This window comes from Labrus mixtus, chromosome 18 (genome assembly GCF_963584025.1).
Source record: "Labrus mixtus chromosome 18, fLabMix1.1, whole genome shotgun sequence".
NCBI classification, from domain to species: Eukaryota; Metazoa; Chordata; class Actinopteri; order Labriformes; family Labridae; genus Labrus; species Labrus mixtus.
The window spans coordinates 26263978-26291477 of NC_083629.1; the positions used below are offsets into that span (position 1 = coordinate 26263978).

General features: G+C 38.1%; 1 protein-coding gene across 3 annotated transcripts in view; it reads left to right on the forward strand.

Annotated features, from left to right (window-relative positions):
* The window catches only part of cdkl1 (cyclin dependent kinase like 1 (CDC2 related kinase)), a 54375-nt gene that overhangs the window by 11991 nt on the left and 14884 nt on the right, over positions 1-27500 (forward strand). The window contains exon 2 of one of the 3 annotated variants that reach the window (XM_061062810.1): positions 1805-1966. In XM_061062810.1, the coding sequence (XP_060918793.1) occupies positions 1958-1966 (9 nt within the window). In that variant the 5' untranslated portion in view covers positions 1805-1957. Of the gene's footprint in view, positions 1-1798; positions 1967-27500 lie in introns of those variants that run through there. The other 2 variants (XM_061062809.1, XM_061062808.1) reach the window with 2 other exon arrangements.

Here is a 27500-nt window from a genome sequence, read left to right on the forward strand (position 1 = left end):
TCTTAAGTCTCCTCCTCTCTAAAGTCTCCTCCTCTGTCTCCTCCTCTCTCTCCTCCTCTGTCTCCTCCTCTCTAACGTCTCCTCCTCTGTCTCCTCCTCTGTCTCCTCCTCTCTAAAGTCTCCTCCTCTGTCTCCTCCTCTGTCTCCTCCTCTGTCTCCTCCTCTCTAAAGTCTCCACCTCTGTCTCCTCCTCTGTCTCCACCTCTGTCTCATCCACTCTAAAGTCTCCTCCTCTCTAAAGTCTCCTCCTCTGTATCCTCCTCTGTCTCCTCCTCTCTCTCCTCCTCTGTCTCCTCCTCTCTAAAGTTTCCTCCTCTGTCTCCTCCTCTGTCTCCTCCTCTCTAAAGTCTCCTCCTCTGTCTCCTCCTCTGTCTCTTCCTCTCTAACGTCTCCTCCTCTGTCTCCTCCTCTGTCTCCACCTCTTTCTCATCCACTCTAAAGTCTCCTCCTCTCTAAAGTCTCCTCCTCTGTCTCCTCCTCTGTCTCCTCCTCTGTCTCCTCCTCTCTAACGTCTCCTCCTCTGTCTCCTCCTCTGTCTCCTCCTCTCTAAAGTCTCCTCCTCTGTCTCCTCCTCTGTCTCCTCCTCTCTAAAGTCTCCTCCTCTCTCTCCTCCTCTGTCTCCTCCTCTCTAACGTCTCCTCCTCTGTCTCCTCCTCTCTAAAGTCTCCTCCTCTGTCTCCTCCTCTGTCTCCTCCTCTCTAAAGTCTCCTCCTCTGTCTCCTCCTCTGTCTCCTCCTCTCTAAAGTCTCTTCCTCTCTAAAGTCTCTTCCTCTGTCTCCTCCTCTGTCTCTTCCTCTCTAACGTCTCCTCCTATGTCTCCTCCTCTGTCTCCTCCTCTCTAAAGTCTCCTCCTCTCTAACGTCTCCTCCTCTGTCTCCTCCTCTGTCTCCTCCTCTCTCTCCTCCTCTGTCTCCTCCTCTCTAACGTCTCCTCCTCTGTCTCCTCCTCTGTCTCCTCCTCTCTAAAGTCTCCTCCTCTGTCTCCTCCTCTCTAACGTCTCCTCCTCTGTCTCCTCCTCTCTAAAGTCTCCTCCTCTGTCTCCTCCTCTCTAAAGTCTCCTCCTCACTAAAGTCTCCTCCTCTGTCTCCTCCTCTCTAAAGTCTCCTCCTCTGTCTCCTCCTCTCTAACGTCTCCTCCTCTGTCTCCTCCTCTCTAAAGTCTCCTCCTCTGTCTCCACCTCTGTCTCCTCCACTCTAAAGTCTCCTCCTCTCTAACGTCTCCTCCTCTGTCTCCTCCTCTGTCTCCTCCTCTCTCTCCTCCTCTGTCTCCTCCTCTCTAACGTCTCCTCCTCTGTCTCCTCCTCTGTCTCCTCCTCTCTAAAGTCTCCTCCTCTGTCTCCTCCTCTCTAACGTCTCCTCCTCTGTCTCCTCCTCTCTAAAGTCTCCTCCTCTGTCTCCTCCTCTCTAAAGTCTCTTCCTCACTAAAGTCTCCTCCTCTGTCTCCTCCTCTCTAAAGTCTCCTCCTCTGTCTCCTCCTCTCTAACGTCTCCTCCTCTGTCTCCTCCTCTCTAAAGTCTCCTCCTCTGTCTCCTCCTCTCTAAAGTCTCCTCCTCACTAAAGTCTCCTCCTCTGTCTCCTCCTCTCTAAAGTCTCCTCCTCACTAAAGTCTCCTCCTCTGTCTCCTCCTCTCTAAAGTCTCCTCCTCTCTAACGTCTCCTCCTCTGTCTCCTCCTCTCTAAAGTCTCCTCCTCTATCTCTTCCTCTGTCTCCTCCTCTCTAACGTCTCCTCCTCTGTCTCCTCTCTGCAGAGGAAAGTCCCGTCCCCTCAGTCCTTGGATGTCTTCCGGTCCGTCCTGAGGATGGAGAAGTATGAGAAGATTGGAAAGATCGGCGAGGGCTCGTACGGTGTCGTCTTCAAGTGCAGGAACAAAGACACGGGACAGATCGTCGCCATCAAGAAGTTTGTGGAGTCAGAGGACGACCCGATCATCAGGAAGATCGCCACGAGGGAGATCAGGATGCTGAAGGTGAGTCTTCACATCGATCCAGCAGAATGACCTGCTCCTCAAACAGGAAGTAGAACTTGTAAAACACTGACTCAAACAGGAAGTAGAACCTGTAGTTTGTAGCACACTAACTCAAACAGGAAGTAGAACCTGTAGTTTGTAGCACACTGACTCAAACAGGAAGTAGAACCTGTAGTTTGTCAAAGACTGACTCAAACAGGAAGTAGTTCGTGTAATTTGTAAAACACTGACTCAAACAGGAAGTAGAACTTGTAGTTTGGAGCACACTGACTCAAACAGGAAGTATAACTTGTAGTTTGTGGCACACTGACTCAAACAGGAAGTAGAACCTGTAGTTTGGAGCACACTGACTCAAACAGGAAGTAGAACCTGTAGTTTGTCAAAGACTGACTCAAACAGGAAGTAGTTCGTGTAATTTGTAAAACACTGACTCAAACAGGAAGTAGAACTTGTAGTTTGTAGCACACTGACTCAAACAGGAAGTCGAACCTGTAGTTTGTAGCACATTGACTCAAACAGGAAGTAGAACCAGTAGTTTGTAGCACACTGACTCAAACAGGAAGTAGTTCGTGTAATTTGTAAAACACTGACTCAAACAGGAAGTAGAACTTCTAGTTTGTAGCACACTGACTCAAACAGGAAGTAGAACTTGTAGTTTGTAAAACACTGACTCAAACAGGAAGTAGAACTTGTAGTTTGTAAAACACTGACTCAAACAGGAAATAGAACCTGTAGTTTGTAAAACACTGACTCAAACAGGAAGTAGAACCTGTAGTTTGTAAAACACTAACTCAAACAGGAAGTAGAACCTGTAGTTTGTAGCACACTAACTCAAACAGGAAGTAGAACCTGTAGTTTGTTCAACACTGACTCAAACAGGAAGTAGAAACTGTAATTTGTTCAACACTGACTGAAACAGGAAGTGGAACCTGTAGTTTGTAAAACACTAACTCAAACAGGAAGTAGAACCTGTAGTTTGTAAAACACTGACTCAAACAGGAAGTAGAACCTGTAGTTTGTAAAACACTGACTCAAACAGGAAGTAGAACCTGTAATTTGTAAAACACTGACTCAAACAGGAAGTAGAACTTGTAGTTTGTAAAACACTGACTCAAACAGGAAATAGAACCTGTAGTTTGTAAAACACTGACTCAAACAGGAAGTAGAACCTGTAGTTTGTAAAACACTAACTCAAACAGGAAGTAGAACCTGTAGTTTGTAGCACACTAACTCAAACAGGAAGTAGAACCTGTAGTTTGTAAAACACTGACTCAAACAGGAAGTAGAAACTGTAATTTGTTCAACACTGACTGAAACAGGAAGTGGAACCTGTAGTTTGTAAAACACTGACTCAAACAGGAAGTAGAACCTGTAGTTTGTAGCACACTGACTCAAACAGGAAGTAGAACCTAGAGTTTGTAAAACACTGACTGAAACAGGAAGTAGAACCTGTAATTTGTAAAACACTGACTCAAACAGGAAGTAGAACCTGTAGTTTGTAAAACACTAACTCAAACAGGAATTAGAACCTGTAGTTTGTAAAACACTAACTCAAACAGGAAGTAGAACCTGTAGTTTGTAGCACACTAACTCAAACAGGAAGTAGAACCTGTAGTTTGTAGCACACTAACTCAAACAGGAAGTAGAACCTGTAGTTTGTAAAACACTGACTCAAACAGGAAGTAGAAACTGTAATTTGTTCAACACTGACTGAAACAGGAAGTGGAACCTATAGTTTGTAAAACACTAACTCAAACAGGAAGTAGAACCTGTAGTTTGTAAAACACTGACTCAAACAGGAAGTAGAACCTGTAATTTGTTCAACACTGACTCAAACAGGAAGTAGAACGTGTAGTTTGTAAAACACTAACTCAAACAGGAAGTAGAACCTGTAGTTTGTAGCACACTAACTCAAACAGGAAGTAGAACCTGTAGTTTGTAAAACACTGACTCAAACAGGAAGTAGAACCTGTAATTTGTTCAACACTGACTCAAACTGGAAGTAGAACCTGTAATTTGTAAAACACTGACTCAAACAGGAAGTAGAACTTGTAGTTTGTAAAACACTGACTCAAACAGGAAGTAGAACTTGTAATTTTTTCAACACTGACTCAAACAGGAAGTAGAACCTGTAGTTTGTAAAACACTGACTCAAACAGGAAGTAGAACTTGTAGTTTGTAAAACACTAACTCAAACAGGAAGTAGAACCTGTAGTTTGTAGCACACTAACTCAAACAGGAAGTAGAACCTGTAGTTTGTAAAACACTGACTCAAACAAGAAGTAGAAACTGTAATTTGTTCAACACTGACTGAAACAGGAAGTGGAACCTGTAGTTTGTAAAACACTAACTCAAACAGGAAGTAGAACCTGTAGTTTGTAGCACACTAACTCAAACAGGAAGTAGAACCTGTAGTTTGTAGCACACTAACTCAAACAGGAAGTAGAACCTGTAGTTTGTAAAACACTGACTCAAACAGGAAGTAGAAACTGTAATTTGTTCAACACTGACTGAAACAGGAAGTGGAACCTATAGTTTGTAAAACACTAACTCAAACAGGAAGTAGAACCTGTAGTTTGTAGCACACTAACTCAAACAGGAAGTAGAACCTGTAGTTTGTAAAACACTGACTCAAACAGGAAGTAGAACCTCTAATTTGTTCAACACTGACTCAAACAGGAAGTAGAATGTGTAGTTTGTAAAACACTAACTCAAACAGGAAGTAGAATGTGTAGTTTGTAAAACACTAACTCAAACAGGAAGTAGAACCTGTAGTTTGTCAAAGACTGACTAAACAGGAAGTAGAACCTGTAGTTTGTTCAACACTGACTCAAACTGGAAGTAGAACCTGTAGTTTGTAAAACACTGACTCAAACAGGAAGTAGAACTTGTAGTTTGTAAAACACTGACTCAAACAGGAAGTAGAACTTGTAATTTTTTCAACACTGACTCAAACAGGAAGTAGAACCTGTAGTTTGTAAAACACTGACTCAAACAGGAAGTAGAACTTGTAGTTTGTAAAACACTAACTCAAACAGGAAGTAGAACCTGTAGTTTGTAGCACACTAACTCAAACAGGAAGTAGAACCTGTAGTTTGTAAAACACTGACTCAAACAAGAAGTAGAAACTGTAATTTGTTCAACACTGACTGAAACAGGAAGTGGAACCTGTAGTTTGTAAAACACTAACTCAAACAGGAAGTAGAACCTGTAGTTTGTAGCACACTAACTCAAACAGGAAGTAGAACCTGTAGTTTGTAGCACACTAACTCAAACAGGAAGTAGAACCTGTAGTTTGTAAAACACTGACTCAAACAGGAAGTAGAAACTGTAATTTGTTCAACACTGACTGAAACAGGAAGTGGAACCTATAGTTTGTAAAACACTAACTCAAACAGGAAGTAGAACCTGTAGTTTGTAGCACACTAACTCAAACAGGAAGTAGAACCTGTAGTTTGTAAAACACTGACTCAAACAGGAAGTAGAACCTCTAATTTGTTCAACACTGACTCAAACAGGAAGTAGAATGTGTAGTTTGTAAAACACTAACTCAAACAGGAAGTAGAATGTGTAGTTTGTAAAACACTAACTCAAACAGGAAGTAGAACCTGTAGTTTGTCAAAGACTGACTAAACAGGAAGTAGAACCTGTAGTTTGTTCAACACTGACTCAAACTGGAAGTAGAACCTGTAATTTGTAAAACACTGACTCAAACAGGAAGTAGAACTTGTAGTTTGTAAAACACTGACTCAAACAGGAAGTAGAACTTGTAATTTTTTCAACACTGACTCAAACAGGAAGTAGAACCTGTAGTTTGTAAAACACTGACTCAAACAGGAAGTAGAACTTGTAGTTTGTAAAACACTAACTCAAACAGGAAGTAGAACCTGTAGTTTGTAGCACACTAACTCAAACAGGAAGTAGAACCTGTAGTTTGTAAAACACTGACTCAAACAAGAAGTAGAAACTGTAATTTGTTCAACACTGACTGAAACAGGAAGTGGAACCTGTAGTTTGTAAAACACTAACTCAAACAGGAAGTAGAACCTGTAGTTTGTAGCACACTAACTCAAACAGGAAGTAGAACCTGTAGTTTGTAGCACACTAACTCAAACAGGAAGTAGAACCTGTAGTTTGTAAAACACTGACTCAAACAGGAAGTAGAAACTGTAATTTGTTCAACACTGACTGAAACAGGAAGTGGAACCTATAGTTTGTAAAACACTAACTCAAACAGGAAGTAGAACCTGTAGTTTGTAGCACACTAACTCAAACAGGAAGTAGAACCTGTAGTTTGTAAAACACTGACTCAAACAGGAAGTAGAACCTCTAATTTGTTCAACACTGACTCAAACAGGAAGTAGAATGTGTAGTTTGTAAAACACTAACTCAAACAGGAAGTAGAATGTGTAGTTTGTAAAACACTAACTCAAACAGGAAGTAGAACCTGTAGTTTGTCAAAGACTGACTAAACAGGAAGTAGAACCTGTAGTTTGTAGCACACTGACTCACACAGGAAGTAGTTCGTGTAATTTGTAAAACACTGACTCAAACAGGAAGTAGAACCTGTAGTTTGTAGCACACTGACTCACACAGGAAGTAGTTCGTGTAATTTGTAAAACACTGACTCAAACAGGAAGTAGAACCTGTAGTTTGTAGCACACTTACTCAAACAGGAAGTAGAACCTGTAGTTTGTAGCACACTAACTCAAACAGGAAGTAGAACCTGTAGTTTGTTCAACACTGACTCAAACAGGAAGTAGAACCTGTAATTTGTAAAACACTGACTCAAACAGGAAGTAGAACCTGTAGTTTGTAGCACACTAACTCAAACAGGAAGTAGAACCTGTAGTTTGTTCAACACTGACTCAAACAGGAAGTAGAACCTGTCATTTGTAAAACACTGACTCAAACAGGAAGTAGAACCGGTAGTTTTTTCAACACTGACTCAAACACGAAGTAGAACGTGTAATTTGTAAAACACTGACTCAAACAGGAAGTAGAACCTGTAGTTTGTAAAACACTGACTCAAACAGGAAGTCGAACCTGTAGTTTCTAAAACACTGACTGAAACAGGAAGTAGAACTTGTAATTTGTAAAACACTAACTCAAACAGGAAGTAGAACCTGTAGTTTGTAGCACACTAACTCAAACAGGAAGTAGAACCTGTAGTTTGTAGCACACTAACTCAAACAGGAAGTAGAACCTGTAGTTTGTTCAACACTGACTCAAACAGGAAGTAGAACCTGTAATTTGTAAAACACTGACTCAAACAGGAAGTAGAACCTGTAGTTTGTAGCACACTAACTCAAACAGGAAGTGGAACTTGTAATTTGTTCAACACTGACTCAAACAGGAAGTGGAACCTGTAATGTGTTCAACACTGACTCAAACAGGAAGTGGAACCTGTAATGTGTTCAACACTGACTCAAACAGGAAGTAGAACCTGTAGTTTGTAAAACACTGACTCAAACAGGAAGTAGAACCTGTAATTTGTAAAACACTGACTCAAACAGGAAGTAGAACCTGTAGTTTGTAGCACACTAACTCAAACAGGAAGTAGAACCTGTAGTTTGTTCAACACTGACTCAAACAGGAAGTAGAACCTGTAATTTGTAAAACACTGACTCAAACCGGAAGTAGAACCGGTAGTTTGTTCAACACTGACTCAAACAGGAAGTAGAACGTGTAATTTGTAAAACACTGACTGAAACAGGAAGTAGAACCTGTAGTTTGTAAAACACTGACTCAAACAGGAAGTCGAACCTGTAGTTTCTAAAACACTGACTGAAACAGGAAGTAGAACTTGTAATTTGTAAAACACTAACTCAAACAGGAAGTAGAACCTGTAGTTTGTAGCACACTGTCTCAAACAGGAAGTAGAACCTGTAGTTTGTAGCACACTAACTCAAACAGGAAGTAGAACCTGTAGTTTGTTCAACACTGACTCAAACAGGAAGTAGAACCTGTAATTTGTAAAACACTGACTCAAACAGGAAGTAGAACCTGTAGTTTGTAGCACACTAACTCAAACAGGAAGTGGAACTTGTAATTTGTTCAACACTGACTCAAACAGGAAGTGGAACCTGTAATGTGTTCAACACTGACTCAAACAGGAAGTGGAACCTGTAATGTGTTCAACACTGACTCAAACAGGAAGTAGAACCTGTAGTTTGTAAAACACTGACTCAAACAGGAAGTAGAACCTGTAGTTTGTAAAACACTGACTCAAACAGGAATTAGAACCTGTAGTTTGTAAAACACTAACTCAAACAGGAAGTAGAACCTGTAGTTTGTAAAACACTGACTCAAACAGGAAGTAGAACTTGTAGTTTGTAAAACACTGACTCAAACAGGAAGTAGAACCTGTAGTTTGTTCAACACTGACTCAAACAGGAAGTAGAACCTGTAGTTTGGAGCACACTAACTCAAACAGGAAGTAGAACTTGTAGTTTGTTCAACACTGACTCAAACAGGAAGTGGAACCTGTAATTTGTTCAACACTGACTCAAACAGGAAGTAGAACCTGTAATTTGTAAAACACTGACTCAAACAGGAAGTAGAACTTGTAGTTTGTAAAACACTGACTCAAACAGGAAGTAGAACTTGTAATTTTTTCAACACTGACTCAAACAGGAAGTAGAACCTGTAGTTTGTAAAACACTGACTCAAACAGGAAGTAGAACTTGTAGTTTGTAAAACACTAACTCAAACAGGAAGTAGAACCTGTAGTTTGTAGCACACTAACTCAAACAGGAAGTAGAACCTGTAGTTTGTAAAACACTGACTCAAACAAGAAGTAGAAACTGTAATTTGTTCAACACTGACTGAAACAGGAAGTGGAACCTGTAGTTTGTAAAACACTAACTCAAACAGGAAGTAGAACCTGTAGTTTGTAAAACACTGACTCAAACAGGAAGTAGAACCTGTAGTTTGTAAAACACTGACTCAAACAGGAAGTAGAACCTGTAGTTTGTAGCACACTAACTCAAACAGGAAATAGAACCTGTAGTTTGTAAAACACTGACTCAAACAGGAAGTAGAACCTGTAGTTTGTAAAACACTGACTGAAACAGGAAGTAGAACCTGTAATTTGTAAAACACTGACTCAAACAGGAAGTAGAACCTGTAGTTGGTTCAACACTGACTCAAACAGGAAGTAGAACTTGTAGTTTGTAAAACACTGACTCAAACAGGAAGTAGAACTTGTAGTTTGTAAAACACTGACTCAAACAGGAAGTAGAACCTGTAATTTGTAAAACACTGACTCAAACAGGAAGTAGAACTTGTAGTTTGTAAAACACTGACTCAAACAGGAAATAGAACCTGTAGTTTGTAAAACACTGACTCAAACAGGAAGTAGAACCTCTAATTTGTTCAACACTGACTCAAACAGGAAGTAGAATGTGTAGTTTGTAAAACACTAACTCAAACAGGAAGTAGAATGTGTAGTTTGTAAAACACTAACTCAAACAGGAAGTAGAACCTGTAGTTTGTCAAAGACTGACTAAACAGGAAGTAGAACCTGTAGTTTGTAGCACACTGACTCACACAGGAAGTAGTTCGTGTAATTTGTAAAACACTGACTCAAACAGGAAGTAGAACCTGTAGTTTGTAGCACACTGACTCACACAGGAAGTAGTTCGTGTAATTTGTAAAACACTGACTCAAACAGGAAGTAGAACCTGTAGTTTGTAGCACACTTACTCAAACAGGAAGTAGAACCTGTAGTTTGTAGCACACTAACTCAAACAGGAAGTAGAACCTGTAGTTTGTTCAACACTGACTCAAACAGGAAGTAGAACCTGTAATTTGTAAAACACTGACTCAAACAGGAAGTAGAACCTGTAGTTTGTAGCACACTAACTCAAACAGGAAGTAGAACCTGTAGTTTGTTCAACACTGACTCAAACAGGAAGTAGAACCTGTCATTTGTAAAACACTGACTCAAACAGGAAGTAGAACCGGTAGTTTTTTCAACACTGACTCAAACACGAAGTAGAACGTGTAATTTGTAAAACACTGACTCAAACAGGAAGTAGAACCTGTAGTTTGTAAAACACTGACTCAAACAGGAAGTCGAACCTGTAGTTTCTAAAACACTGACTGAAACAGGAAGTAGAACTTGTAATTTGTAAAACACTAACTCAAACAGGAAGTAGAACCTGTAGTTTGTAGCACACTAACTCAAACAGGAAGTAGAACCTGTAGTTTGTAGCACACTAACTCAAACAGGAAGTAGAACCTGTAGTTTGTTCAACACTGACTCAAACAGGAAGTAGAACCTGTAATTTGTAAAACACTGACTCAAACAGGAAGTAGAACCTGTAGTTTGTAGCACACTAACTCAAACAGGAAGTGGAACTTGTAATTTGTTCAACACTGACTCAAACAGGAAGTGGAACCTGTAATGTGTTCAACACTGACTCAAACAGGAAGTGGAACCTGTAATGTGTTCAACACTGACTCAAACAGGAAGTAGAACCTGTAGTTTGTAAAACACTGACTCAAACAGGAAGTAGAACCTGTAATTTGTAAAACACTGACTCAAACAGGAAGTAGAACCTGTAGTTTGTAGCACACTAACTCAAACAGGAAGTAGAACCTGTAGTTTGTTCAACACTGACTCAAACAGGAAGTAGAACCTGTAATTTGTAAAACACTGACTCAAACCGGAAGTAGAACCGGTAGTTTGTTCAACACTGACTCAAACAGGAAGTAGAACGTGTAATTTGTAAAACACTGACTGAAACAGGAAGTAGAACCTGTAGTTTGTAAAACACTGACTCAAACAGGAAGTCGAACCTGTAGTTTCTAAAACACTGACTGAAACAGGAAGTAGAACTTGTAATTTGTAAAACACTAACTCAAACAGGAAGTAGAACCTGTAGTTTGTAGCACACTGTCTCAAACAGGAAGTAGAACCTGTAGTTTGTAGCACACTAACTCAAACAGGAAGTAGAACCTGTAGTTTGTTCAACACTGACTCAAACAGGAAGTAGAACCTGTAATTTGTAAAACACTGACTCAAACAGGAAGTAGAACCTGTAGTTTGTAGCACACTAACTCAAACAGGAAGTGGAACTTGTAATTTGTTCAACACTGACTCAAACAGGAAGTGGAACCTGTAATGTGTTCAACACTGACTCAAACAGGAAGTAGAACCTGTAGTTTGTAAAACACTGACTCAAACAGGAAGTAGAACCTGTAGTTTGTAAAACACTGACTCAAACAGGAATTAGAACCTGTAGTTTGTAAAACACTAACTCAAACAGGAAGTAGAACCTGTAGTTTGTAAAACACTGACTCAAACAGGAAGTAGAACTTGTAGTTTGTAAAACACTGACTCAAACAGGAAGTAGAACCTGTAGTTTGTTCAACACTGACTCAAACAGGAAGTAGAACCTGTAGTTTGGAGCACACTAACTCAAACAGGAAGTAGAACTTGTAGTTTGTTCAACACTGACTCAAACAGGAAGTGGAACCTGTAATTTGTTCAACACTGACTCAAACAGGAAGTAGAACCTGTAATTTGTAAAACACTGACTCAAACAGGAAGTAGAACTTGTAGTTTGTAAAACACTGACTCAAACAGGAAGTAGAACTTGTAATTTTTTCAACACTGACTCAAACAGGAAGTAGAACCTGTAGTTTGTAAAACACTGACTCAAACAGGAAGTAGAACTTGTAGTTTGTAAAACACTAACTCAAACAGGAAGTAGAACCTGTAGTTTGTAGCACACTAACTCAAACAGGAAGTAGAACCTGTAGTTTGTAAAACACTGACTCAAACAAGAAGTAGAAACTGTAATTTGTTCAACACTGACTGAAACAGGAAGTGGAACCTGTAGTTTGTAAAACACTAACTCAAACAGGAAGTAGAACCTGTAGTTTGTAAAACACTGACTCAAACAGGAAGTAGAACCTGTAGTTTGTAAAACACTGACTCAAACAGGAAGTAGAACCTGTAGTTTGTAGCACACTAACTCAAACAGGAAATAGAACCTGTAGTTTGTAAAACACTGACTCAAACAGGAAGTAGAACCTGTAGTTTGTAAAACACTGACTGAAACAGGAAGTAGAACCTGTAATTTGTAAAACACTGACTCAAACAGGAAGTAGAACCTGTAGTTGGTTCAACACTGACTCAAACAGGAAGTAGAACTTGTAGTTTGTAAAACACTGACTCAAACAGGAAGTAGAACTTGTAGTTTGTAAAACACTGACTCAAACAGGAAGTAGAACCTGTAATTTGTAAAACACTGACTCAAACAGGAAGTAGAACTTGTAGTTTGTAAAACACTGACTCAAACAGGAAATAGAACCTGTAGTTTGTAAAACACTGACTCAAACAGGAAGTAGAACCTGTAGTTTGTAAAACACTGACTGAAACAGGAAGTAAAACCTGTAATTTGTAAAACACTGACTCAAACAGGAAGTAGAACCTGTAGTTGGTTCAACACTGACTCAAACAGGAAGTAGAACTTGTAGTTTGTAAAACACTGACTCAAACAGGAAGTAGAACTTGTAGTTTGGAGCACACTGACTGAAACAGGAAGTAGAACCTGTAATTTGTAAAACACTGACTCAAACAGGAAGTAGAACTCGTAGTTTGTAAAACACTGACTCAAACAGAAAATAGAACCTGTAGTTTGTAAAACACTGACTCAAACAGGAAGTAGAACCTGTAGTTTGTAAAACACTAACTCAAACAGGAAGTAGAACCTGTAGTTTGTAGCACACTAACTCAAACAGGAAGTAGAACCTGTAGTTTGTATAACACTGACTGAAACAGGAAGTAGAACCTGTAATTTGTAAAACACTGACTCAAACAGGAAGTAGAACTTGTAGTTTGTAAAACACAGACTCAAACAGGAAGTAGAACCTGTAGTTTGTAAAACACTGACTCAAACAGGAAGTAGAACCTGTAGTTTGTAGCACACTAACTCAAACAGGAAATAGAACCTGTAGTTTGTAAAACACTGACTCAAACAGGAAGTAGAACCTGTAATTTGTTCAACACTGACTCAAACAGGAAATAGAACCTGTATTTTGTAAAACACTGACTCAAACAGGAAGTAGAACCTGTAGTTTGTAAAACACTGACTGAAACAGGAAGTAGAACCTGTAATTTGTAAAACACTGACTCAAACAGGAAGTAGAACCTGTAGTTGGTTCAACACTGACTCAAACAGGAAGTAGAACTTGTAGTTTGTAAAACACTGACTCAAACAGGAAGTAGAACTTGTAGTTTGTAAAACACTGACTCAAACAGGAAGTAGAACCTGTAATTTGTAAAACACTGACTCAAACAGGAAGTAGAACTTGTAGTTTGTAAAACACTGACTCAAACAGGAAATAGAACCTGTAGTTTGTAAAACACTGACTCAAACAGGAAGTAGAACCTGTAGTTTGTAAAACACTGACTGAAACAGGAAGTAAAACCTGTAATTTGTAAAACACTGACTCAAACAGGAAGTAGAACCTGTAGTTGGTTCAACACTGACTCAAACAGGAAGTAGAACTTGTAGTTTGTAAAACACTGACTCAAACAGGAAGTAGAACTTGTAGTTTGTAGCACACTGTCTCAAACAGGAAGTAGAACCTGTAGTTTGTAGCACACTAACTCAAACAGGAAGTAGAACCTGTAGTTTGTTCAACACTGACTCAAACAGGAAGTAGAACCTGTAATTTGTAAAACACTGACTCAAACAGGAAGTAGAACCTGTAGTTTGTAGCACACTAACTCAAACAGGAAGTGGAACTTGTAATTTGTTCAACACTGACTCAAACAGGAAGTGGAACCTGTAATGTGTTCAACACTGACTCAAACAGGAAGTGGAACCTGTAATGTGTTCAACACTGACTCAAACAGGAAGTAGAACCTGTAGTTTGTAAAACACTGACTCAAACAGGAAGTAGAACCTGTAGTTTGTAAAACACTGACTCAAACAGGAATTAGAACCTGTAGTTTGTAAAACACTAACTCAAACAGGAAGTAGAACCTGTAGTTTGTAAAACACTGACTCAAACAGGAAGTAGAACTTGTAGTTTGTAAAACACTGACTCAAACAGGAAGTAGAACCTGTAGTTTGTTCAACACTGACTCAAACAGGAAGTAGAACCTGTAGTTTGGAGCACACTAACTCAAACAGGAAGTAGAACTTGTAGTTTGTTCAACACTGACTCAAACAGGAAGTGGAACCTGTAATTTGTTCAACACTGACTCAAACAGGAAGTAGAACCTGTAATTTGTAAAACACTGACTCAAACAGGAAGTAGAACTTGTAGTTTGTAAAACACTGACTCAAACAGGAAGTAGAACTTGTAATTTTTTCAACACTGACTCAAACAGGAAGTAGAACCTGTAGTTTGTAAAACACTGACTCAAACAGGAAGTAGAACTTGTAGTTTGTAAAACACTAACTCAAACAGGAAGTAGAACCTGTAGTTTGTAGCACACTAACTCAAACAGGAAGTAGAACCTGTAGTTTGTAAAACACTGACTCAAACAAGAAGTAGAAACTGTAATTTGTTCAACACTGACTGAAACAGGAAGTGGAACCTGTAGTTTGTAAAACACTAACTCAAACAGGAAGTAGAACCTGTAGTTTGTAAAACACTGACTCAAACAGGAAGTAGAACCTGTAGTTTGTAAAACACTGACTCAAACAGGAAGTAGAACCTGTAGTTTGTAGCACACTAACTCAAACAGGAAATAGAACCTGTAGTTTGTAAAACACTGACTCAAACAGGAAGTAGAACCTGTAGTTTGTAAAACACTGACTGAAACAGGAAGTAGAACCTGTAATTTGTAAAACACTGACTCAAACAGGAAGTAGAACCTGTAGTTGGTTCAACACTGACTCAAACAGGAAGTAGAACTTGTAGTTTGTAAAACACTGACTCAAACAGGAAGTAGAACTTGTAGTTTGTAAAACACTGACTCAAACAGGAAGTAGAACCTGTAATTTGTAAAACACTGACTCAAACAGGAAGTAGAACTTGTAGTTTGTAAAACACTGACTCAAACAGGAAATAGAACCTGTAGTTTGTAAAACACTGACTCAAACAGGAAGTAGAACCTGTAGTTTGTAAAACACTGACTGAAACAGGAAGTAAAACCTGTAATTTGTAAAACACTGACTCAAACAGGAAGTAGAACCTGTAGTTGGTTCAACACTGACTCAAACAGGAAGTAGAACTTGTAGTTTGTAAAACACTGACTCAAACAGGAAGTAGAACTTGTAGTTTGGAGCACACTGACTGAAACAGGAAGTAGAACCTGTAATTTGTAAAACACTGACTCAAACAGGAAGTAGAACTCGTAGTTTGTAAAACACTGACTCAAACAGAAAATAGAACCTGTAGTTTGTAAAACACTGACTCAAACAGGAAGTAGAACCTGTAGTTTGTAAAACACTAACTCAAACAGGAAGTAGAACCTGTAGTTTGTAGCACACTAACTCAAACAGGAAGTAGAACCTGTAGTTTGTATAACACTGACTGAAACAGGAAGTAGAACCTGTAATTTGTAAAACACTGACTCAAACAGGAAGTAGAACTTGTAGTTTGTAAAACACAGACTCAAACAGGAAGTAGAACCTGTAGTTTGTAAAACACTGACTCAAACAGGAAGTAGAACCTGTAGTTTGTAGCACACTAACTCAAACAGGAAATAGAACCTGTAGTTTGTAAAACACTGACTCAAACAGGAAGTAGAACCTGTAATTTGTTCAACACTGACTCAAACAGGAAATAGAACCTGTATTTTGTAAAACACTGACTCAAACAGGAAGTAGAACCTGTAGTTTGTAAAACACTGACTGAAACAGGAAGTAGAACCTGTAATTTGTAAAACACTGACTCAAACAGGAAGTAGAACCTGTAGTTGGTTCAACACTGACTCAAACAGGAAGTAGAACTTGTAGTTTGTAAAACACTGACTCAAACAGGAAGTAGAACTTGTAGTTTGTAAAACACTGACTCAAACAGGAAGTAGAACCTGTAATTTGTAAAACACTGACTCAAACAGGAAGTAGAACTTGTAGTTTGTAAAACACTGACTCAAACAGGAAATAGAACCTGTAGTTTGTAAAACACTGACTCAAACAGGAAGTAGAACCTGTAGTTTGTAAAACACTGACTGAAACAGGAAGTAAAACCTGTAATTTGTAAAACACTGACTCAAACAGGAAGTAGAACCTGTAGTTGGTTCAACACTGACTCAAACAGGAAGTAGAACTTGTAGTTTGTAAAACACTGACTCAAACAGGAAGTAGAACTTGTAGTTTGGAGCACACTGACTGAAACAGGAAGTAGAACCTGTAATTTGTAAAACACTGACTCAAACAGGAAGTAGAACTCGTAGTTTGTAAAACACTGACTCAAACAGAAAATAGAACCTGTAGTTTGTAAAACACTGACTCAAACAGGAAGTAGAACCTGTAGTTTGTAAAACACTAACTCAAACAGGAAGTAGAACCTGTAGTTTGTAGCACACTAACTCAAACAGGAAGTAGAACCTGTAGTTTGTATAACACTGACTGAAACAGGAAGTAGAACCTGTAATTTGTAAAACACTGACTCAAACAGGAAGTAGAACTTGTAGTTTGTAAAACACAGACTCAAACAGGAAGTAGAACCTGTAGTTTGTAAAACACTGACTCAAACAGGAAGTAGAACCTGTAGTTTGTAGCACACTAAGTCAAACAGGAAGTAGAACCTGTAGTTTTTAAAACACTGACTCAAACAGGAAGTAGAACCTGTAATTTGTTCAACACTGACTCAAACAGGAAGTAGAACCTGTAGTTTGTAAAACACTAACTCAAACAGGACGTAGAACCTGTAGTTTCTAGCACACTAACTCAAACAGGAAGTAGAACCTGTAGTTTGTAAAACACTGACTCAAACAGGAAGTAGAACCTGTAATTTGTTCAACACTGACTCAAACAGGAAGTAGAACCTGTAGTTTGTAAAACACTGACTCAAACAGGAAGTAGAACCTGTAATTTGTAAAACACTGACTCAAACAGGAAATAGAACCTGTAGTTTGTAAAACACTGACTCAAACAGGAAATAGAACCTGTAATTTGTAAAACACTGACTCAAACAGGAAGTAGTTCATGTAATTTGTTAAACACTGACTCAAACAGGAAGTAGAACCTGTAGTTTGTAAAACACTGACTCAAACAGGAAGTAGAACTTGTAGTTTGTAAAACACTGACTCAAACAGGAAGTAGAACTTGTAGTTTGTTCAACACTGACTCAAACAGGAAGTAGAACCTGTAATTTGTAAAACACTGACTCAAACAGGAAGTAGAACCTGTAGTTTGTAGCACACTGACTCAAACAGGAAGTAGAACCTGTAGTTTGTAGCACACTGACTCAAACAGGAAGTAGAACCTGTAGTTTGTAGCACACTGACTCAAACAGGAAGTAGAACCTGTAGTTTGTCAAAGACTGACTCAAACAGGAAGTAGTTCGTGTAATTTGTAAAACACTGACTCAAACAGGAAGTAGAACTTGTAGTTTGGAGCACACTGACTCAAACAGGAAGTAGAACCAGTAGTTTGTAGCACACTGACTCAAACAGGAAGTATAACTTGTAGTTTGTGGCACACTGACTCAAACAGGAAGTAGAACCTGTAGTTTGTCAAAGACTGACTAAACAGGAAGTAGAACCTGTAGTTTGTAGCACACTGACTAAACAGGAAGTAGAACCTGTATTTTGGAGCACACTAACTCAAACAGGAAGTAGAACCTGTAGTTTGTCAAAGACTGACTAAACAGGAAGTAGTTCGTGTAATTTGTAAAACACTGACTCAAACAGGAAGTAGAACTTGTAGTTTGGAGCACACTGACTCAAACAGGAAGTAGAACCAGTAGTTTGTAGCACACTGACTCAAACAGGAAGTAGAACCTGTAGTTGGTTCAACACTGACTCAAACAGGAAGTAGAACTTGTAGTTTGTAAAACACTGACTCAAACAGGAAGTAGAACTTGTAGTTTGTAAAACACTGACTCAAACAGGAAGTAGAACCTGTAATTTGTAAAACACTGACTCAAACAGGAAGTAGAACTTGTAGTTTGGAGCACACTGACTCAAACAGGAAGTAGAACCAGTAGTTTGTAGCACACTGACTCAAACAGGAAGTAGAACCTGTAGTTGGTTCAACACTGACTCAAACAGGAAGTAGAACTTGTAGTTTGTAAAACACTGACTCAAACAGGAAGTAGAACTTGTAGTTTGTAAAACACTGACTCAAACAGGAAGTAGAACCTGTAATTTGTAAAACACTGACTCAAACAGGAAGTAGAACTTGTAGTTTGTAAAACACTGACTCAAACAGGAAATAGAACCTGTAGTTTGTAAAACACTGACTCAAACAGGAAGTAGAACCTGTAGTTTGTAAAACACTGACTGAAACAGGAAGTAAAACCTGTAATTTGTAAAACACTGACTCAAACAGGAAGTAGAACCTGTAGTTGGTTCAACACTGACTCAAACAGGAAGTAGAACTTGTAGTTTGTAAAACACTGACTCAAACAGGAAGTAGAACTTGTAGTTTGGAGCACACTGACTGAAACAGGAAGTAGAACCTGTAATTTGTAAAACACTGACTCAAACAGGAAGTAGAACTCGTAGTTTGTAAAACACTGACTCAAACAGAAAATAGAACCTGTAGTTTGTAAAACACTGACTCAAACAGGAAGTAGAACCTGTAGTTTGTAGCACACTAACTCAAACAGGAAGTAGAACCTGTAGTTTGTATAACACTGACTGAAACAGGAAGTAGAACCTGTAATTTGTAAAACACTGACTCAAACAGGAAGTAGAACTTGTAGTTTGTAAAACACAGACTCAAACAGGAAGTAGAACCTGTAGTTTGTAAAACACTGACTCAAACAGGAAGTAGAACCTGTAGTTTGTAGCACACTAACTCAAACAGGAAATAGAACCTGTAGTTTGTAAAACACTGACTCAAACAGGAAGTAGAACCTGTAATTTGTTCAACACTGACTCAAACAGGAAATAGAACCTGTAGTTTGTAAAACACTGACTCAAACAGGAAGTAGAACCTGTAGTTTGTAAAACACTGACTGAAACAGGAAGTAGAACCTGTAATTTGTAAAACACTGACTCAAACAGGAAGTAGAACCTGTAGTTGGTTCAACACTGACTCAAACAGGAAGTAGAACTTGTAGTTTGTAAAACACTGACTCAAACAGGAAGTAGAACTTGTAGTTTGTAAAACACTGACTCAAACAGGAAGTAGAACCTGTAATTTGTAAAACACTGACTCAAACAGGAAGTAGAACTTGTAGTTTGTAAAACACTGACTCAAACAGGAAATAGAACCTGTAGTTTGTAAAACACTGACTCAAACAGGAAGTAGAACCTGTAGTTTGTAAAACACTGACTGAAACAGGAAGTAAAACCTGTAATTTGTAAAACACTGACTCAAACAGGAAGTAGAACCTGTAGTTGGTTCAACACTGACTCAAACAGGAAGTAGAACTTGTAGTTTGTAAAACACTGACTCAAACAGGAAGTAGAACTTGTAGTTTGGAGCACACTGACTGAAACAGGAAGTAGAACCTGTAATTTGTAAAACACTGACTCAAACAGGAAGTAGAACTCGTAGTTTGTAAAACACTGACTCAAACAGAAAATAGAACCTGTAGTTTGTAAAACACTGACTCAAACAGGAAGTAGAACCTGTAGTTTGTAAAACACTAACTCAAACAGGAAGTAGAACCTGTAGTTTGTAGCACACTAACTCAAACAGGAAGTAGAACCTGTAGTTTGTATAACACTGACTGAAACAGGAAGTAGAACCTGTAATTTGTAAAACACTGACTCAAACAGGAAGTAGAACTTGTAGTTTGTAAAACACAGACTCAAACAGGAAGTAGAACCTGTAGTTTGTAAAACACTGACTCAAACAGGAAGTAGAACCTGTAGTTTGTAGCACACTAAGTCAAACAGGAAGTAGAACCTGTAGTTTTTAAAACACTGACTCAAACAGGAAGTAGAACCTGTAATTTGTTCAACACTGACTCAAACAGGAAGTAGAACCTGTAGTTTGTAAAACACTAACTCAAACAGGACGTAGAACCTGTAGTTTCTAGCACACTAACTCAAACAGGAAGTAGAACCTGTAGTTTGTAAAACACTGACTCAAACAGGAAGTAGAACCTGTAATTTGTTCAACACTGACTCAAACAGGAAGTAGAACCTGTAGTTTGTAAAACACTGACTCAAACAGGAAGTAGAACCTGTAATTTGTAAAACACTGACTCAAACAGGAAATAGAACCTGTAGTTTGTAAAACACTGACTCAAACAGGAAATAGAACCTGTAATTTGTAAAACACTGACTCAAACAGGAAGTAGTTCATGTAATTTGTTAAACACTGACTCAAACAGGAAGTAGAACCTGTAGTTTGTAAAACACTGACTCAAACAGGAAGTAGAACTTGTAGTTTGTAAAACACTGACTCAAACAGGAAGTAGAACTTGTAGTTTGTTCAACACTGACTCAAACAGGAAGTAGAACCTGTAATTTGTAAAACACTGACTCAAACAGGAAGTAGAACCTGTAGTTTGTAGCACACTGACTCAAACAGGAAGTAGAACCTGTAGTTTGTAGCACACTGACTCAAACAGGAAGTAGAACCTGTAGTTTGTAGCACACTGACTCAAACAGGAAGTAGAACCTGTAGTTTGTCAAAGACTGACTCAAACAGGAAGTAGTTCGTGTAATTTGTAAAACACTGACTCAAACAGGAAGTAGAACTTGTAGTTTGGAGCACACTGACTCAAACAGGAAGTAGAACCAGTAGTTTGTAAAACACTGACTCAAACAGGAAGTAGAACTTGTAGTTTGTAAAACACTGACTCAAACAGGAAGTAGAACTTGTAGTTTGTTCAACACTGACTCAAACAGGAAGTAGAACCTGTAATTTGTAAAACACTGACTCAAACAGGAAGTATAACTTGTAGTTTGTGGCACACTGACTCAAACAGGAAGTAGAACCTGTAGTTTGTAGCACACTAACTCAAACAGGAAGTAGAACCTGTAGTTTGTAGCACACTGACTCAAACAGGAAGTAGAACCTGTAGTTTGTCAAAGACTGACTCAAACAGGAAGTAGTTCGTGTAATTTGTAAAACACTGACTCAAACAGGAAGTAGAACTTGTAGTTTGGAGCACACTGACTCAAACAGGAAGTAGAACCAGTAGTTTGTAGCACACTGACTCAAACAGGAAGTATAACTTGTAGTTTGTGGCACACTGACTCAAACAGGAAGTAGAACCTGTAGTTTGTCAAAGACTGACTAAACAGGAAGTAGAACCTGTAGTTTGTAGCACACTGACTAAACAGGAAGTAGAACCTGTATTTTGGAGCACACTAACTCAAACAGGAAGTAGAACCTGTAGTTTGTCAAAGACTGACTAAACAGGAAGTAGTTCGTGTAATTTGTAAAACACTGACTCAAACAGGAAGTAGAACTTGTAGTTTGGAGCACACTGACTCAAACAGGAAGTAGAACCAGTAGTTTGTAGCACACTGACTCAAACAGGAAGTATAACTTGTAGTTTGTGGCACACTGACTCAAACAGGAAGTAGAACCTGTAGTTTGTCAAAGACTGACTAAACAGGAAGTAGAACCTGTAGTTTGTAGCACACTGACTAAACAGGAAGTAGAACCTGTATTTTGGAGCACACTAACTCAAACAGGAAGTAGAACCTGTAGTTTGTCAAAGACTGACTAAACAGGAAGTAGTTCGTGTAATTTGTAAAACACTGACTCAAACAGGAAGTAGAACTTGTAGTTTGGAGCACACTGACTCAAACAGGAAGTAGAACCAGTAGTTTGTAGCACACTGACTCAAACAGGAAGTATAACTTGTAGTTTGTGGCACACTGACTCAAACAGGAAGTAGAACCTGTAGTTTGTCAAAGACTGACTAAACAGGAAGTAGAACCTGTAGTTTGTAGCACACTGACTCACACAGGAAGTAGTTCGTGTAATTTGTAAAACACTGACTCAAACAGGAAGTAGAACCTGTAGTTTGTAGCACACTTACTCAAACAGGAAGTAGAACCTGTAGTTTGTAGCACACTAACTCAAACAGGAAGTAGAACATGTAGTTTGTTCAACACTGACTCAAACAGGAAGTAGAACCTGTAATTTGTAAAACACTGACTCAAACAGGAAGTAGAACCGGTAGTTTGTTCAACACTGACTCAAACAGGAAGTAGAACGTGTAATTTGTAAAACACTGACTGAAACAGGAATTAGAACCTGTAGTTTGTAAAACACTGACTCAAACAGGAAGTCGAACCTGTAGTTTCTAAAACACTGACTGAAACAGGAAGTAGAACTTGTAATTTGTAAAACACTAACTCAAACAGGAAGTAGAACCTGTAGTTTGTAGCACACTAACTCAAACAGGAAGTAGAACCTGTAGTTTGTAGCACACTAACTCAAACAGGAAGTAGAACCTGTAGTTTGTTCAACACTGACTCAAACAGGAAGTAGAACCTGTAATTTGTAAAACACTGACTCAAACAGGAAGTAGAACCTGTAGTTTGTAGCACACTAACTCAAACAGGAAGTGGAACTTGTAATTTGTTCAACACTGACTCAAACAGGAAGTGGAACCTGTAATGTGTTCATCACTGACTCAAACAGGAAGTGGAACCTGTAATGTGTTCAACACTGACTCAAACAGGAAGTAGAACCTGTAGTTTGTAAAACACTGACTCAAACAGGAAGTAGAACCTGTAGTTTGTAAAACACTGACTCAAACAGGAATTAGAACCTGTAGTTTGTAAAACACTAACTCAAACAGGAAGTAGAACCTGTAATTTGTAAAACACTGACTCAAACAGGAAGTAGAACTTGTAGTTTGTAAAACACTGACTCAAACAGGAAGTAGAACCTGTAGTTTGTTCAACACTGACTCAAACAGGAAGTAGAACCTGTAGTTTGGAGCACACTAACTCAAACAGGAAGTAGAACTTGTAGTTTGTTCAACACTGACTCAAACAGGAAGTAGAACCTGTAGTTTTTTCAACACTGACTCAAACAGGAAGTAGAACCTGTAATTTGTTCAACACTGACTCAAACAGGAAGTAGAACTTGTAGTTTGTAAAACACTGACTCAAACAGGAAGTAGAACTTGTAGTTTGTAAAACACTGACTCAAACAGGAAGTAGAACCTGTAGTTTTTAAAACGCGGGCCCTTTCCGAATTGTCACAGTTTAGTAGTCAGTACTTTATAATATAATATAATATAATATAATATAATATAATAGTCACAGTTCAGTAGTCAGTACTTTATAATATAATATAATATAATATAATATCCACAGTTCAGTAGTCAGTACTTTACAATATAATATAATATAATAGTCACAGTTCAGTAGTCAGTACTTTTCAGTAGGAGTTTCAGTAGACTGAACTCTCGTGGTCATTCAGTGGTCATTTTTTTGGTCCACCTCAGTATACCGAACATTTCAGTATGGATACTAACTTCCGGGTTTTATGCAGTATGGATCGGATGAATCCTTTCAGGAAATGAATTGTATTTTACCCACAATGCTGAAATTAAATGTAAATCGTCACGTCACGTCCGCCTCCAAATCAAAACAAACGAGCGTGGATTAATTTAATTAATTTTTAATCTAGAGTTAAAGTCCCGACTGAAATCACTACTTTTAATTAACAACAGAAAATATATCAAATAACTGCATTATTATAAAACCTTTCCTCCTCTATTTAAATAATGATTTCACTATTTAAATGTGTCTTTATTGGTTTATTTTATATTCTGTATATTACTGTCTTTACTTTGTTCTTTATGTACTGTATGTTATTTAGTTATTTAATCTTTTACTTGATTTACATTGTGATATTGTTTTTTGTTTACCTGACTGTATATGAGCATTACTCTTCTTGAATAAAGATAAACAATTCTTTTTTTTTTTTTAAACGGGTGAATGTGGCCGGCTCAGGTAACGTTAATGACGCCACTTCCTTACTGAATGAATCAGAAGAAGTCGGAACAAATATCTGCCTACTGAACAGTAGGTACTAAACAGTATACAGCAGATAGTAGATACTAAACAGTAAACAGCAGATAGTAGATACTAAACAGTAAACAGCAGATAGTAGGTACTAAACAGTAAACAGCAGATAGTTGATACTAAACAGTAAACAGCAGATAGTAGGTACTAAACAGTATACAGCAGATAGTAGATACTAAACAGTAAACAGCAGATAGTAGATACTAAACAATATACAGCAGATAGTGGGTACTAAACAGTATACAGCAGATAGTAGATCCTAAACAGTATACAGCAGATAGTAGATCCTAAACAGTAAACAGCAGATAGTAGATACTAAACAGTAAACAGCAGATAGTAGATCCTAAACAGTATACAGCAGATAGTAGATACTAAACAGTATACAGCAGATAGTAGATCCTAAACAGTAAACAGCAGATAGTAGATACTAAACAGTAAACAGCAGATAGTAGATACTAAACAGTAAACAGCAGATAGTAGGTACTAAACAGTATACAGCAGATAGTAGATACTAAACAGTAAACAGCAGATAGTAGGTACTAAACAGTATACAGCAGATAGTAGATCCTAAACAGTATACAGCAGATAGTAGATACTAAACAGTAAACAGCAGATAGTAGATACTAAACAGTATACAGCAGATAGTAGATCCTAAACAGTATACAGCAGATAGTAGATACTAAACAGTATACAGCAGATAGTAGGTACTAAACAGTATACAGCAGATAGTAGATACTAAACAGTAAACAGCAGATAGTAGATCCTAAACAGTATACAGCAGATAGTAGATACTAAACAGTAAACAGCAGATAGTAGATCCTAAACAGTATACAGCAGATAGTAGATACTAAACAGTAAACAGCACAGATAGTAGATACTAAACAGTAAACAGCAGATAGTAGATACTAAACAGTATACAGCAGATAGTAGATACTAAACAGTAAACAGCAGATAGTAGATACTAAACAGTATACAGCAGATAGTAGATACTAAACAGTAAACAGCAGATAGTAGATACTAAACAGTAAACAGCAGATAGTAGATACTAAACAGTATACAGCAGATAGTAGATCCTAAACAGTATACAGCAGATAGTAGATACTAAACAGTATACAGCAGATAGTAGATACTAAACAGTATACAGCAGATAGTAGATCCTAAACAGTAAACAGCAGATAGTGGGCACTAAACAGTATACAGCAGATAGTAGGTACTAAACAGTATACAGCAGATAGTAGATACTAAACAGTATACAGCAGATAGTAGATACTAAACAGTAAACAGCACAGATAGTAGATACTAAACAGTAAACAGCAGATAGTAGATACTAAACAGTAAACAGCAGATAGTAGGTACTAAACAGTATACAGCAGATAGTAGATACTAAACAGTAAACAGCAGATAGTAGGTACTAAACAGTATACAGCAGATAGTAGATCCTAAACAGTATACAGCAGATAGTAGATACTAAACAGTAAACAGCAGATAGTAGATACTAAACAGTATACAGCAGATAGTAGATCCTAAACAGTATACAGCAGATAGTAGATACTAAACAGTATACAGCAGATAGTAGGTACTAAACAGTATACAGCAGATAGTAGATACTAAACAGTAAACAGCAGATAGTAGATCCTAAACAGTATACAGCAGATAGTAGATACTAAACAGTAAACAGCAGATAGTAGATCCTAAACAGTATACAGCAGATAGTAGATACTAAACAGTAAACAGCACAGATAGTAGGTACTAAACAGTATACAGCAGATAGTAGATCCTAAACAGTATACAGCAGATAGTAGATACTAAACAGTATACAGCAGATAGTAGATACTAAACAGTATACAGCAGATAGTAGATACTAAACAGTAAACAGCAGATAGTGGGCACTAAACAGTATACAGCAGATAGTAGGTACTAAACAGTATACAGCAGATAGTAGATACTAAACAGTATACAGCAGATAGTAGATACTAAACAGTAAACAGCACAGATAGTAGATACTAAACAGTAAACAGCAGATAGTATCCAATCCAATCCAATCCACTTTATTTATATAGCACAAGTTTAAACAAACACAAGGTTTCCAAAGTGCTGCACAAGAGAGTAAAATAGAGATAACAAATAAATAAAAATATATAAAAATATGCATGTGTACACATAAAACAAATACAGTCACATAAAACACATAAAATCAACACTCTACGTGGGGGTAAAAGCCAAAGAAAAGAAGTAGGTTTTAAGAAGAGTTTTAAAACGAGATAGAGAAGAAGCCTGCCTAATGTGCAGCGGCAGCCCATTCCAAAGCCTTGGAGCAGCAATAGCAAAAGCTCGGTCCCCTCTGAGCTTAAGCCTAGCTTTAGGGACTGTCAGGAGCAGCTGGTCAGCTGACCTGAGAGATCGGCTAGGCATGTAGGGGTGCAGCAATTCAGAAAGGTAAGGAGGGGCAAGTCCATTTAAGGCTTTAAAAGAAAATAAAAGAATTTTAAAATGAATCCTAAAATGGACAGGCAGCCAGTGAAGTGAAGCTAAAATAGGTGAGATGTGCTCATACTTGCTTGTGCCAGTTAAAAGACGTGCAGCAGCATTTTGAACCAGTTGAAGACGCGCAATGGAGGACCCACTAACCCCCATATACAGTGCATTACAGTAGTCCAGCCTAGTGGTCACAAAGGCGTGGATTACTGTCTCAAATTGCTGTCTCTGAAGGACTGGTTTAATTTTTGCCAGCTGCCTTAACTGGAAAAAACTAGACTTCACCACAGCTTTAATCTGGCTGTCAAATTTAAGGTCTGAGTCCACTTTTACACCCAGATAGTAGGTACTAAACAGTAAACAGCAGATAGTAGATACTAAACAGTATACAGCAGATAGTAGATACTAAACAGTATACAGCAGATAGTAGGTACTAAACAGTATACAGCACAGATAGTAGATACTAAACAGTATACAGCAGATAGTAGATACTAAACAGTATACAGCAGATAGTAGATACTAACCAGTAAACAGCAGATAGTAGATACTAAACAGTATACAGCAGATAGTAGGTACTAAACAGTATACAGCAGATAGTAGATACTAAACAGTAAACAGCAGATAGTAGATACTAAACAGTAAACAGCAGATAGTAGATACTAAACAGTAAACAGCAGATAGTAGATACTAAACAGTAAACAGCAGATAGTAGATACTAAACAGTAAACAGCAGATAGTAGATACTAAACAGTAAACAGCAGATAGTAGATACTAAACAGTAAACAGCAGATAGTAGATACTAAACAGTAAACAGCAGATAGTAGATACTAAACAGTAAACAGCAGATAGTAGATACTAAACAGTAAACAGCAGATAGTAGATACTAAACAGTAAACAGCAGATAGTAGATACTAAACAGTATACAGCAGATAGTAGATACTAAACAGTAAACAGCAG